Raw genomic sequence first — 14,666 nt, forward strand, 5'->3', positions numbered from 1 at the left:
AAGGCTGCCCTGAACACAGCCTCAGGGCTGTCCATCTGAGTGGCAGCCAGGGACAGTCATGGGTCACAGGTCTTATCTGCAGCCTCATCTGTAAAGAGAAGAGAGAGAAGGAGAAGAAACAACACTTACCTTTGTCATAATCTATTACGGTTCTCCTGTGTGTTCAGACAGTGCATATTGAGCAGAAAGAACACTCAGTGCAGGAGATGAGGGGACTGAGTTAAACTGCAGATGTCAGGTTCACATACTTCCATCTTCAGTGACTAATCTCTTAAGCCAGTGGGGAGGGCCACGGTACAAAAGTATTTCTGTAGAGCGGCATGTGATTATTTGTATTGCAGTACTGCCTCATAGTCCCAGTCACAGACCAGGATCCCATTGTGCTAGAACCTGTACAAACATAGAACAAGATGGTCCTTAACTGTCATTAATTAACACATTAACTGCACAAACAGACAAGAAGATAATAAAGCAAGAAAAAAAAAGCCCCCTTTGACCAGGTACCAGCATATAACTAATAGAATGCTACATATTTAGGGAACTTTCTCCCTGATTCAGGGTCTGATGTGACTAAGCCCCTGTTCCATACCATTGTGTAAACTGGGGACTTATGCAATTGCACAAGATGGAAAGTATACAGCAGCACACAGTTGAGGCCTACTCCATTTGTAGTACATAACCAGGAGGCCACTCTGCAAGAAGCTAAGGGCATGGTCAGCACAGAGAGTTTGCCTGTCTCTGTGCTGGTGTTATGCACCCCTCACTGTCTACACCTGGCTCCCTAAAGTCGGGCCTTTCAAAAATGCAGTATCGTGTAGGAGCACAGGTAATTGTAATAATGCTTGTCCATCATAGAACAGACAAATAGAAGGGTGAAGGGATAGCTCAGTGGTTTGAGTATTGGCCTGCTAAACCCAGGGTTGTGAGCTCAATCCTTGAGGGAGCCACTTAGGGATCTGGGGCAAACTCAGTACTTGGTCCTGCTAGTGAAGGCAGGGGGCTGGACTGGATGATCTTTCAAGGTCCCTTCCAGTTCTAGGAGATAGGATATCTCCATTTAAAAAAACAAAACATAATTTATTAAAGGGATTTTAAGCAGGTTCTTGTATGGAAAAAAAATTCAAGATCCAGCACTCTGTAGTGCTGCTACACTACACGGCTGCTACTCTGAAACCTGTCACTCTGTAGATGACTCTGCTTAGCTGTGAGCCTTATGGCTTAAAGCAGAATTCCAAGAACATTACTTTGCTTTTTGAAATAGTTTCTCAATAAATGACAACTCAAAATATCTGCTTCCACCTAGTGGTGCGGATTTGCATAACGTGTTATTTATATTCCCTTTTTTAGGTATCTTTGCCTAAAGGATAGAATACATCCGAATCTACTGAGACAATTCACACTTCTGCACAAAGCCACAACAGCACTAAGAATGTATATATTTGTTAGCAAATAGGATCATTAGGGAGAAGGAAAAGGATAATCTCAGCAAGAGGCTCTCTCTTTCTCCTTCACTTTATTCTATATAGGTTTTTATCCTGTTATAATCAATGCAGTATCTGAGCAGCTTCCCCTAGTACATTAATAATATGACTAACACCTGTCATGGTAATATCTTTTATTGGACTAACTTCTGTTGGTGAAAGAACTGCACAGAAAGGCCTCTAGAAAGGCATCGTTGAGCTGTTGAGAGATTTTCAGACAAAAAACAGTGTAAGCACCCCACTGCTTGGTTTTAGATTTATGCAATGCCAGGTTGATTCCCAACCCCATTACACCTCCATGATCAACCGTCACTTCTTAATCATTCATTTACCTGAGCGACGTCTTTCCCGTTCACCTTGTCCGCTGGTGACTCCCCCAAACCATAATCCTCTTCCAACTTTAGGGGGGTGGACAATGAGAGGCCGTCACACTCATTGGGGTTTGGGTTTCGGGGTTGGGTTCCAAGGTGTCTATCAACGGTTGAGTCAAAGGACCCTCCTTGCAACTGTCACTGCTGTAGCACTTTCTCCATACAAGTCCAAAGGTCCTCGGGGCTAAAACAAAGTCTGAAGTTCTCACGAGGGTGGTAGAGGAGTCCATGTTTCCTCTCAGCCTTTCCACAATTTCTAAAACATGTCTTCTTGATAAGAGATGGCCTCCTCTGCCCGGTACTGGGAATTATGGGGTGATGGTTCTGCACTCTGATTGGCAGAGGGCGTTGGGAGGAGTCCTTAGAGAGGTCGCATGACCCTCTTCTGGACAGTTCACCCCATCCAAGAGCCTGCCCTATTTTGGCCAAATCTCCTCTTGGGGCGGTCCTCTGCAGCCAAAACCCATCGCAATTGGTAAAGAGTGGTGGGAGGAGTTCTTAGAGGGGTCACACGAACCACTTCTGGATGGGTCACCCCACCCCAGAATTCCCTCCCAGTTGGTCAAATCTCTCGGGGTGGTCCCCAGTGGCTGAAACCCTTCCTGAGTGGTAGAGGGCGGTGGCAAGAGTTCTTAGAGGGGGCACACAAACCACTTCCAGACAGGTCACCCCGCCCTGGAACTCCCCCCAATTGTCAAATCTCCTCTCGGGGTGGTCCCCAGGGGCTGAAACCCCTCCTGATTGGTAGAGGGCAGTGGGAGGAGTTCTTAGAGGGGCCACATGACACACCTTGCTTCTGGTTATGTGTCCGCCTTGATCCCGGAAGTAATACCCCATGGGTGTGGGACTTCTGGTGACCGGTGGGCAAGGGGTGGGGTTAACATTTGATTAATGGTAGGGCTCTTATACTACTGGAGCGCCTTCTTCTGTTTGTCTCTGTTCCATTTCATTCCCCAGTCACTTAGCCAGAACAGATGTCACTGATGATCTCAGTTGCCACCAGCTGGACAGTGGGACTTGGCTCTTTCTGTAGGACCTGGAGAGCTGAAATTACAGAGGACAACACGTTAGTGAACAGACTGTCAAATCACAGCTAAGTGTGATCACAGAACCTTGAACTACCTAAGCAGAATGATCACATGGAAAAATATGAAACTGGGCTCAGTCCTTCTATTGGGATGGAAAATACATGAGAGATCAATATGCCTCACTTTTCTTATAGTCCCCTGTGCCTGAAATAACTGAAGACTTATTACCTCTGAATACCACACTACAACAGCTCTCCAATACAAACAAAGCTTTAGGTTCCTCCACTGGGTCCCTTCCGTGCTCCCAACTGTGGGGAGACCCTGACTCTACCAGAAAGTCATCCACTCTGCTGTAAATGGAAGAAGATCCATTGTTTCAATAGCTTCCACTTTTATGTTTTTTTTCCATCTCTATTCAGGAGACACTGCCTGAGCTCAACTAAACCTGGAATTTAACAGAGGCCAGGTCCAAGCAGGTTTATGCATGATACAGGGCACCTACTGGAAGAAAAATTGCTGATGGGAAATTTGAGGTAGCAGAAAGTGGCTACAACTTCTTCTCACCTGGGGAGTCCACAGAGAGCAAATAAAGCCCAAAGAGTGGATAGCACTGGCTGTGGAGGGGGCATTGCCAGGACAACCAGGAGATGTACTGACTCATATCACACCTTCTGCAGCTTCCTCCTTCCGGGAAAATTAAAGCGGACTTTCTACTGGGCAAGAGTGAATTTGTCCTTTGCTGTGGGGCTGATGTACTTTGCACCAGTGGTATTGGTTACTGCTGCTTGTCAGCTAAATTCCTTTAGAACTCACTAATGAACAGGACTTCAGCTGTATTTATTACTTACACACCAGCAGATGTTCCAGGTCCAGCCATTTCATACGCTGCCTGTCTGTGTGTTCCAGGATGATGCCTAAATACACAATGTAAAATAAATAACAACAATAATAATAATAAACCTTCCCTTGTTGAGTGCAAAGTGACATTAGCAGCCCCTAGACACGTCTTTGGCATCTCCTACTGTGGGCCTAAGGGTGAGCTGTGGGCAAGAGGATGCTAGAGCAGTTTAGAGTCCACACTGAAGAGAATGAGAGAGACATTTTTTAAAAAGAATGTTTCCATAAAACCCATTTGTTCTCTTGCCACTGCTGTCAGTTATTGGAGACATACTAAGATAGTGTCTTGGTCTAGTGGTCTGAGCAAAGGACTGAGGCCAGGAATAAATGAGTTCTAAGCAGGGATCTCACAAGGTGACTGATAGGTGAGACGTAGGCCACAATGCCTGCCTGTCTCACATGAGTGTGCTAGGGTGAAGAGGGCACAAGGCCAAAGAGGAGGAACCTAATGCTTTCTTAACAAGATGGTGTGGCCAGGAACCTGAAACAGCAGGCGCTATGGGGAGGTGGGCTGCATGCCTCCCAATGATGAAGTAGCAGTGAGGAGCACTGAACAACACTGTGGGTAGGTCTGCACTTTGATCTAGGGGTATCACTCCCAGTTCAATGGGACAGGCCCACACTGGCTCTGACAGCGATAGCATGCTAACATTAGAATGTAGCTAAGGCAGCACGAGCAGTGGGAGGAGCTAGCCACCTTGAGAATAGACTTTGGGGTTTGGATGGGATCATACTTGGGGTGGTTAAACCTCCTGCTGCTCCTGCCATCGCAACTACTCTCTATTTTTAGCACGCAGGACTAGTGCGGGTATGTCTCATCAAGCTGGGAATTATACTCCCAGCTCAAAGTGTAACCATGCCCTACGTGACAATGTCCCTGCCTCTACTACTAAATGACTGCACCGTGCTTTCCCTGCAAGGATCCCGAAGCACTTGATAGCAACTAATCCACCACACTGGAGAGGTAGGGATATTAACATCTCCATCTATGGATGGGAAGCTGAGGCACAGAGAGATTAATGGCAGCTCAGCGCTGCACAGTGGGATTGTTTCTGTCTCCCTCAATGGAAATACCAAAAGGGACACTGAGCATCATCTCTCACCAGCTAAGTTGGCTGCAACTGCCCGGATCTCTTCCCAGCTGCTATAGAAGTACGTGATGGTGGTTTGGTACAATTTCTCCAGCAGCTCTGCATTCTCTTTGGCCTAGAGGGAATCAGGGACACATGAGCTCTCTCTGGCTAGAAGTGCCCTTTGACTGCCAGCACATGCTTTTACGAACCACAGGTAAATAAGATAGAGAACAAGTGGCTGGGTAGAAGTGGAAACAATGGGAATCTGTGGCAGATTTACTTTTCCCATCACCCTCAGTCATATATCCCACTCTTACAGTTATTTACATTATCCATCACACATCCCCCCCCACCTCTACACCACCACTCCAGTCAATAATCTCAGGCAGTTCAACAGCTCACTCACAAGGTGTCTGCAAATGTCCACCTGGAGCTCTTCAGGCTTCAGCTCGGCTGTGCCACCAAGGTGCTCATTAATTGCCCTTTGGAGTCTCTTCAGTCCCAAAAACGGGAAACAGAGGTGAAACGTAGCTCTCCATTCCTGAAAAAGAGCATCACACCATTGAATTGTTCCCTACCGAGTGCTATGTTCATTCAAAGGGAACTCATCTGCGTGACTGCTCATCTATTCCAGGATGAAAAAAAGGGATTCATCTGGATGTAATTGGCAGAAAACATGCAGGAATGACTAATAGACGGGAGAGCTTCAACTGAAACCTGGAGGTAGCATCAATGTCTTTTGGGAACAGATATATCGATGAAAGCTGCTGCACCAGGCATAGCTGTGGTCTCTCTGTTCTGGGGAGGCAGGGGCCTGGGGTGCAGAGACAGACAGGAACAGAGACCTGTCGGGGTCAGACCCATGACCTCTCCCGGATTCTGGTGAGGCAGCCATGGACCAACCTGGCTGGAACTGACTCAGCAGGAGGGCAATGAACTGAGGGGAGAATTTGGGCCTCCACAGCAGGCAGGAATAGCAGAGCTCCCCTGGCATTGGGAGGAAGATTCCTTTTGCTTAGTAAATAAGTCACTATTGGTCTTACCATTGAAACCTCAGGGTTTGGGTCTTGCAGGTGCAGCAGAAGTGTGACCCAGCTCTGTTTAACCTGGTCGGCGAAATAGGTCTTCCATTTTCTCTTTGTCAGCCGGGCCAGGATGCCAAATAGGACAAAGGCCTTTGAGCAAAGAGCATCATCCTCATTGTCAAAGTAGGTCCGGATCTTTTGGGTGAGGTCTCTGAAGGAAGAACCTATGTCCTTCTCTTTCAGCTCCTTCAGGACTTTGGCCAGTGCTTTCATGCTCTCACCAATGACTTCAGGAGTGTCATTTAAGGCCCTGGTCAGTATGACCATCAGAAACTTCTTGTGCTTTTTCTCAAGTGCCCCATAGACTAAATTTCCCAGGCCTCTCACAGCCATCTCGCGGACAATGCTGTTCCTATCATGTGACCTTTCTTCCAAGATGCTCAAGACAGACTTAAGGAACTTCTTCTCCCTGAGCATGGGATCATTCATTAGCTGGGCAAGGAAAGCTGTGCTGGTGACTCGGAGGTTTTCTGTTGGGGAATTCACCCAGGGGAGGAGGCTCTGTAAGATCTCAGGTGTTATTAGTCCAGATCTTAGCAGAACACTCACCAGCAGACACACTCCCTCATGGTGAGTCTTGGGGTTTTCAAGCAGACTCCGTGTTCTCTGCTTCCTGAGCGCTCTCACCAGTCTCTCATTCCCAGCTTTGAAAAGCACGGCCTCTAATGCTTGGATAGAAAGCCGGCAAGGGTCGCCCTCAGTATGTTGTAGGTCTTTTCGGAATTCCCTCCGGCTGCTTATCATTGGCAAAGGCATCTCTTGTCCAAGAGTTTGGCTGATCTGCTGCAGGAGAACAGGAAACAACTCTGGGAGCAGCTCTTGCACAGCTTTGCTCGACTGCAGTGCTGACACCACCTCAAAGATGGCACATGTTGCTTTGAGAGGTTCAGCAGCTGCCAAATCCCTGTCGATTTCAGTCTCTGAGGTGATGCTGCCTTCTTGGCTTGTTGTAGTTTTTATCTTGTCTATCAGGACCTGTAGGACTTGAGTGGCAAACAAGGGGTCTGCCCCCAGAGATCTCCACAGCTCAGTGGTGTCACTGCAATTTAACAGAAGTTACATGTGACCCCTGGACGCTTTTGTGGCTCAGACTGAATACGTCATATTTAAGTAAAGACCAAATTTTCTCCTTGCCGGGGATGAGAAAGTTAGGAGTACTGTCCTCCTTTAACGCTCCTCGTGTTTAAATATTGAGTTTCCAGTTACAGAAGTAGGTTAAGTGACCTAGTCTTACTGCAGCCTCACCATGCTGCAGAGGACAGCAGGAGAGTGATAGATGGGAGATATGTAAGCCCCAGGATGATGAGAGCCTTAGTCCCTGTAGAGGGAAGAGAGGCTGCTACAGATTAATTAGAGCACCTGAAACCAATTAAGCCAATTAGAGCACCTAAAGCCAGTCATCTGATAAACACCCCCTGCTTCAATCAGAGAGTTGGAGGAGTTGAAGCAGAGTGGTTTGGTGTTGGAACAGAGAGCAGTTTGGAGGAAGCAGTTTGGAGAAGTGCTGTGGCGGGCCAGAAGACCAAGACCCTAGGTAAAGGGAAACCCGGCTTGTGCAGAGCAGAGGGACTCTAGAGACACAAGGGGTTGGGAGAAACTTGGCCCAAGCGGAGAGAGGGCAGGAAGCCCCACAAGCTGAAGGGCCGGAGAGGGAAGTAGCCCAGGGGAAGGAATCGCTACTTCAAGTGGTTCACTGCTATCCCTAGGGCCCCTGGGCTGGGATCTGGAGTAGAGGGTGAGCCCAGGTCCCTCCCTCTCCATTCCCCTTTTCTGGGACACCAATGGAACAGTTGATACCCCAGTTCAGGGGTGAGAAACGGTGCCCTGCACCCCCACAAGAGGAGAAAGTGCAGGACACAACATAATAGTGCCGGCAATTTGCCACACTGGACATACAACTATGAGACCAAATATTCGTGGCCATCCTATGTCCCCTTCACAAAGGGTGTCCCTACCCTCTGTTTGCCAGAAGCTGGGACTGGGCAACAGGGGACGGATCGCTTGACAATTAACTGTTCTGTTCATTCCCTCTGGAGCATGTGGCATTGGCCACTGTCGGAAGACAGAATACTGGGCTAGATGGACCTTTGGTCTGATCCAGTATGGCCATTCTTATGGTCTTAGATTCCAGCACTGATAACTGATAACTCAGTTAGGGATCTTTAAATGAAATGATGGATCTGCTTCCAGTCCAGTTTTAAGTACCCAGGACAGCAACTCTATTCTAGCAGCCACACCCTCACTGATACCAAGCAGAGGTCTGATGAATAATATTGGCTCTATTCTTTGTAATTAGCCAGGGATTTGGACTTGAAGCTGTCATGCTACCAGGAAACCAACAGCTACTGCTAATTTCCAGAGTGAGGTCAATTCAGGTGTCTAGAGAGGTAGATGTTTCCAACAATACACTCCAGTTATAGCAGTAAAGATAGGTCTTTAGGATATCAAAGCAGCTATTATTTAATGGAAACAGAATGACACTTAATTTCTCTCCGCACCCCACCTTAACATGCTCTTGGACCTTCCTGCAGAAAGACCCAGGCTATTAACCTTTAGGAATTATCCCAAACTGTCTGCTGCTTAAGTAAAGCCCTACATCTCCCAGTAAAGCTGAGGGATCCATGTTTCACAAAGATGAATGCAATAGGTAGTGGTATATACCTGTCCATCAGCAGATGTTCGCTGGAGATCACTGTCCCTAGGTCACGGTGAGCTAAAATGGACACTGTCTCCACCAGGAACTGCCTCTAGCTGCCCTCCTGCATAGTAGGCATGTGGCTATATATTATAACCAGGATATCTGGCACCTGGAAGGAACAAAACCAGAAAGTAATGTCCCTTTTTCTTTCTCTCCATTCATTCTACAGTATCAAAACCTTTATTTAGCCATTTAGCCAGTTGCTGCTTTTTTAGAAATTCTTCACTTCAAGAAACAAATGTTCAAATATGTCTGCATAAATTTAACCCACAAAAATTGCCCACACTTGGCTGTAAAAATTAACACTGACACACACGTATACATACCAGGTAATTTAATGTGGTGGTGTCCAGCTATGCATTAAATAAACCAGTTCACATCCACAAAAGAAGGCTTTGCTTGCCCACATTTTGCAGGTGTGATTTAAGCAGCCAAATCCGACCATTTGCCTCGAAGAATGTGGGGTTCATAAACAACCACAAGCACAAAATATGCAAGTGCTTTAAACACAGTGTGCAAATGCCTGGGACTATGAACAGGTGATGACCTCTCATAGTCATTCCTAACCCTTCACATCTTCAAAACACTGTGCAAACATGGCAGTTCTGCTGCGAGGGTTCCCTGTCCTGAGGCCTTTCACCAGCCTTGTTAGAAGATTTGTGGAGTGCTCCTTTCATCTAGCCCTAACGCACTGGGCTCCAGAATAAGGCATATAAATAGTGGATCCCAGAGACACTATAGTTTTCTCCCTCCCTCCCCCCTTCTATTCTTAAAGGGTACGTCTACGCAGCAAAAAAATCCCACAGCAGTGTGAAAGTGTAGCAGTTCCTGCTCGGGCTGGAGCCCAGGCTCTGAAACCTGGCAAGAGGATGGGTCTCAGAGCCCAGGCTCCAGATTGACTGGGAATGACCACAGTGCTATTTTTATCCAGGTAGCCCTTAGCCATAGGCCTCCTAATAACTGGATGCTTCCAAGTGCCAATCATTCTGTCTTGTTGTATTTTCCCCAGAGTCTGTTTTTTCAAGCCTTTCTTGGCTGAATACTGTGGCAACAAGCTAGACAAATAAATAACCAACCATCTTCCTTTTCCCTTGGATTATCTCTGTCTACTGCGATTGATTCTGCCATTGCCTATCTTAGGGTAGGAACAGAGATGGGATTGACTCTATGTCTGAGGCGGAGAAACAGAAAGATTTTTGCTCATTACACATGAGGGCAAAGATCTAAAAGCCTAGCGTTTAGGCAGAAAACCTCTCCAGTTTCCCGTTTTACCTTGTCCAGCATGGCATCTCCACACTCCTTCAGGATGATTTTCATCCACAGTCCAGCTGCCATGGCACAGGTGGGGCTGGCAGACAGCATACCACCCAATGTGGCCTTAATAAAGTCTGTGGCCTGTTCTGAGGGAAAGTACTCACTAACAACCTGGGAACAAATCAAAAACAGGAGAGACTGCAATGATGTCTGGTTTTTAAAAATGGAGGCCTAATATCTCTATGAAAAGATATATGCATCAACAAATTGTTAATTAGCCTCATGTCTAGCGAGCCATTTGTGATTACAATTCTCTCTACAGTCTATATACGACATTTTTGTATTCTACACTAATTATATCAGGTTAGAGGCAAAGCCTGTGTTGCACAGTTAGCACAACATTGTACTAGATATGCAGGAGGTAAGTTTCCAGTTTCTATTCTCTTATATACACTGCATCTTTTTACAACTTATAAAATGAAGTAAAGAGAGGCATGCACACAAATATAGGCTAAGGCAAACCCACAAAGTGACAGAATGAAGACTGGGTGGTTTCTCAGCTTGATGTTCCACTAACACAGTTTTTTCTCGTGGATGGCTGGATAGGTACATGTGTGCGCAGCTGCGTGCGTATTTTCATGTGCGTGCAACATTCTGTGGAATCTGGTTTTTACATGGCATTCATAGCACACATCTATGAAAAGCATCTTGCCGGTTACTAGCAGTGAATGCCCCGCTCCCACAGCTCACTCCAAGTACGGAAAGGCATCATGAAAGCGTAAATGTAAAATGAATGGTGCCCCGTCACTAGAACATCCGCACAAGCTTTTTGAGTCAGTTACCCTGGCCATTTTGGAAGATGCCTGAAACAGAGCCTCAGGGTCTGGAGCTATTAGTGCTTCACGGAGACATCTCAGCTCCTCCACCGCTGACCCCAGATTCATGGAGTGGAGAAAAGGAGAAAAAGTACTGTAACGATTAATGAAACTGAACCTCTATTGCATGGATATTCATACAGAAGGATCCATGTGGTATGCTGTTATCAGCATAATGTAAAATCTTGGCTCCATCGAAGTCAATGGCAAAACTCCTGTTGACTGTAATGGAGTCGGGATTACACCCTAAATGTCTGAAAGTTAACGGCAGTGGTATGTTATTGTGAATGATACAGGATTAAACAAGCACTGTATTCAGCTTGGAGCAACTTTCTGGGTATGTGTGGTTTCAGTAGCCTCTCTGCTCTCAGTATTTAAATCTAATCTCATAGTCAAGTACAACTCATGCAGGTAGATCTGAGGTTCCAATGTAGAGGTGAATCCCTCCACCAAACTCTCATTGTAAAAGAGATGGGCCTGGACAAAACCTTCGGCAGGAAACCCAGGCTCATCAGTCACTTCTAAACAATGCTGGGATTTCTATGTTGTACATTCAAAGATTGGAGTCCCTTCTTCTGGTTCTGAATCACCAACACTGTTTTTAGGACTGATTAATAATAATTGGAAATAGGGTGACCAGATGTCCCGATTTTATAGGGATAGTCCCGATTTGGGGGGTCTTTTTCTTATATAGACTCCTATTACCCCCCCACCCCCTGTTCCGATGTTTCACATTTGCTGTCTGGTCACCCTAATTGGAAATGGCCTTAAACGATAACCAAGCTCTATCCCTTTACATCTAACCATTAGGTGAAAAGAATATCCTACTCTTTCACAAAGGGGAAAATGGCCTACACTTACTCCAGTAGCTTTGAATGCTCATGACAGAGGGCTGCTAGAAGAACTTTTTGTTTAAAGAATTATTCCAGGAAACCCCTCCAATACAGTCAGTGGCAGGGTAAAGAGAATGAAAATGTTTAGTACCAAGGGCTTGTCTACCTGGAGATAGTCAAGAAAGCTAATCCAAATTAATTTTCAAAATGCATTAGTTAAACTGCATTAAACACCTATGGGGACACACTTATTTAGAATTAAAGGGGCCTTATTTCAGGTTAGTTTAATTCATGTAATTCACTAAAATTAATAAGGGCCATTTTAATTCAGAATCAGAGCATCCACACGTGTTTAATGCCACTTTAAATTTACACCTTTAGTTAATTTGGATTAACTTTCCTTAGTGTCCCTGTGTAGAGAAGCCTTAAGGAATTTAGCAGATATCTACCTGTATGCAGTCCATTTATTATTTGTACAGTTCCCAAAAGTGTGCAAGGCTCTTTACACATCATAATCTTCTCTTCTAATGAGGTATTTACAAGATGCCACCATTCTGTTATCTAAATGCCAACAGACAGGACAGAAAGAACTAGACAGGCAGAAAAATGGACATTACAACAGTGAAAGAAGGTGAAGAATTACTTATACCTGCTAATGGTCTCCTCACCTTGTATACAGAGAAAAGACGGTTACTCACCGTTGTAACTGTTGTTCTTCGAGATGTGTTGCTCATATCCATTCCATTAGGTGTGTGCGCGCGCCGCGTGCACGATCGTCAGAAAATTTTCTACCCTAGCAACACCGGCGGGTCGGCTGTGGAGCCCCCTAGAGTGGCGCCTTCATGGCGCTGAATATATACCCCAGCCGACCCGGCGCCCCCTCAGTTCCTTCTTGCCGGCTACTCCGACAGTGGGGAAGGGGGGCGGGTTTGGAATGGATATGAGCAACACATCTCGAAGAACAACAGTTACAACGGTGAGTAACCGTCTTTTCTTCTTCGAGTGCTTGCTCATATCCATTCCATTAGGTGACTCCCAAGCCCAACTTAGGTGGTGGGGTCGGAGTGAGACATTGCTGTGTGCAAAACAGCTGATCCGAAGGCAGCATCGTCCCTGGACTGCTGCACTAGTGCATAGTGAGCTGTAAACGTGTGGACTGATGACCAAACCGCAGCTCTACAAATGTCCTGGATCGGAACTTGCGCCAGCAAAGCCGTCGAGGAAGCTTGGGCCCTCGTGGAGTGAGCGGTGAGGTGCAGTGCTGAGACACCTGCCAGGTCATAGCAAGTCCGGATGCAAGACGTAATCCAGGAGGATAGGCGTTGTGAGGAGACCGGTGAGCCTTTCATTCGGTCGGCTACTGCAACAAAGAGTTGCGTCGTCTTTCTAAATTGCCTTGTGCGGTCAATATAGAAGGCCAGGGCCCTGCGTACGTCCAGAGAATGCAAACGTTGATCCTGGCGAGTAGCATGTGGTTTAGGATGAAAGACCGGGAGAAATATATCCTGGTTGATATGAAATGGAGAAACCACCTTAGGGAGAAAGGCAGGATGTGGGCGAAGCTGCACTTTATCCTTATGGAAAACTGTGTAAGGGGGCTCGGATGTAAGCGCCCTGAGTTCAGAGACGCGCCTTGCTGAGGTGATGGCTACGAGGAAGGCTGTCTTCCAGGATAGGTACAGAAGTGAGCAGGTGGCCAGTGGCTCGAATGGAGGACCTGTGAGCTTGGAGAGAACCAGGTTGAGGTCCCACGTCGGAACGGGCTGACGTTGTTGTGGGTACATCCGGTCTAAGCCCTTGAGGAATCTAATGACCATCGGGTTAGAGAATACCGAGGACGCGAGTTCCCCTGGGTGAAAGGCTGATATAGCGGCCAGGTGAACTCTAATTGAAGATATCGCCAACCCCTGCTGTTTTAGGGAGAGGAGATATTCCAATATGAGAGGAATAGGTGCCTGTAACGGGGACGTGGCTCGTTGTTCGCACCAACAGGAGAACCGCTTCCACTTGGCCAAGTACGTGGTCCGTGTTGAGGGCTTCCTACTGCTCAGCAGAATCTGTTGGACAGAGTGCGAGCATTGCTGCTCTGCCTGGGTGAACCATGGAGCAGCCACGCCGTGAGGTGGAGTGATTGCAGGTCGGGGTGACGCAGCCGGCCGTGGTCCTGAGAGATGAGATCCGGACATAATGGAAGCGGGATCGGTGTCTGAACCGAGAGTTCCAACAGCGTGGTGTACCAATGTTGTCTTGGCCACGCTGGAGCGATCAGAATAACCTGTGCCTGGTCTCTGCGCAATTTGAGCAGTACCTTGTGGACCAGAGGAAACGGAGGGAAGGCATAAAACAGGTGGTCTTTCCAGGGAAGGAGAAACGCATCCGAGAGGGAGCCTGGAGCTCGACCTTGTAGGGAGCAGAACACGTGACATTTCCTGTTGTCTCGAGATGCAAACAGGTCTATCTGGGGAAACCCCCACTTCTGGAAGACGGAATGTATGATGTCCGGATGGATAGACCACTCGTGCGTCTGAAAGGACCTGCTGAGTCGGTCCGCTAAAGTGTTCTGGACTCCAGGGAGGAACGATGCCGTGAGATGGATTGAGTGGGCGATGCAGAAGTCCCACAGGCGAATGGCCTCTTGGCATAGAATTGACGAACGTGCTCCTCCTTGCTTGTTGATGTAAAACATGGCCGTGGTGTTGTCGATGAGAACTAACACACAGCGGCCACGTAGGAGATTGAGAAATGCCTGGCACGCCAGGCGCACCGCCATCAGTTCCCGAATATTGATGTGCAGGGCTAGCTGGGATGCAGTCCACAGGCCCTGGGTATGGTGTTCGTTGAGATGGGCGCCCCAACCCAGAGATGAAGCGTCTGTGACCAGGTGCAAAGAGGGTTGTGGGCTGTGAAATGGCATCCCCTCGCAAACCACCTTGTGATCTAGCCACCAGGTGAGGGAGGTCAGGACCGAGTTCGGGACCGTGACCACCGTGTTCAGGCTGTCCCGATGTGGGCGGTATATCGATGACACCCAGGTCTGGAGTGGGCGAAGCCGAAGTCTGGCATGCCTGGTT

The 14,666-nt window shown here is 47.3% G+C and overlaps 1 protein-coding gene across 1 annotated transcript; it reads right to left on the reverse strand.

Annotated features, from left to right (window-relative positions):
• Window positions 1-2,813: 2,813 nt before the first annotated feature.
• LOC101950755 (maestro heat-like repeat-containing protein family member 2B) lies at window positions 2,814-10,831 on the reverse strand. The gene is made up of 6 exons (XM_065576480.1): window positions 10,730-10,831; window positions 9,906-10,058; window positions 5,894-6,910; window positions 5,257-5,391; window positions 4,881-4,983; window positions 2,814-2,896 (listed from the first exon to the last, which is right to left on the reverse strand). The coding sequence occupies exons 1-6, from the start codon at window positions 10,829-10,831 to the stop codon at window positions 2,814-2,816; spliced, it is 1,593 nt and encodes a 530-aa protein (XP_065432552.1).
• Between the last annotated feature and the right edge of the window lie 3,835 nt (window positions 10,832-14,666).

The sequence above is a fragment of the Chrysemys picta genome, chromosome 22, assembly GCF_011386835.1.
Source record: "Chrysemys picta bellii isolate R12L10 chromosome 22, ASM1138683v2, whole genome shotgun sequence".
NCBI lineage: Eukaryota > Metazoa > Chordata > Testudines > Emydidae > Chrysemys > Chrysemys picta.

Coding starts and splice junctions, on each gene's coding strand:
- LOC101950755 (XM_065576480.1), bottom strand. CDS start 10,831: ATGAATCTGGGGTCAGCGGTGGAGGAGCTGAGATGTCTCCGTGAAGCA. Junction 6,911..9,905: donor GAGATGCCATGCTGGACAAG/GTAAAACGGGAA, acceptor CAAGTCCTACAG/GTCCTGATAGACAAGATAAA. Junction 4,984..5,256: donor TGGACATTTGCAGACACCTT/GTGAGTGAGCTG, acceptor GATTCCCTCTAG/GCCAAAGAGAATGCAGAGCT.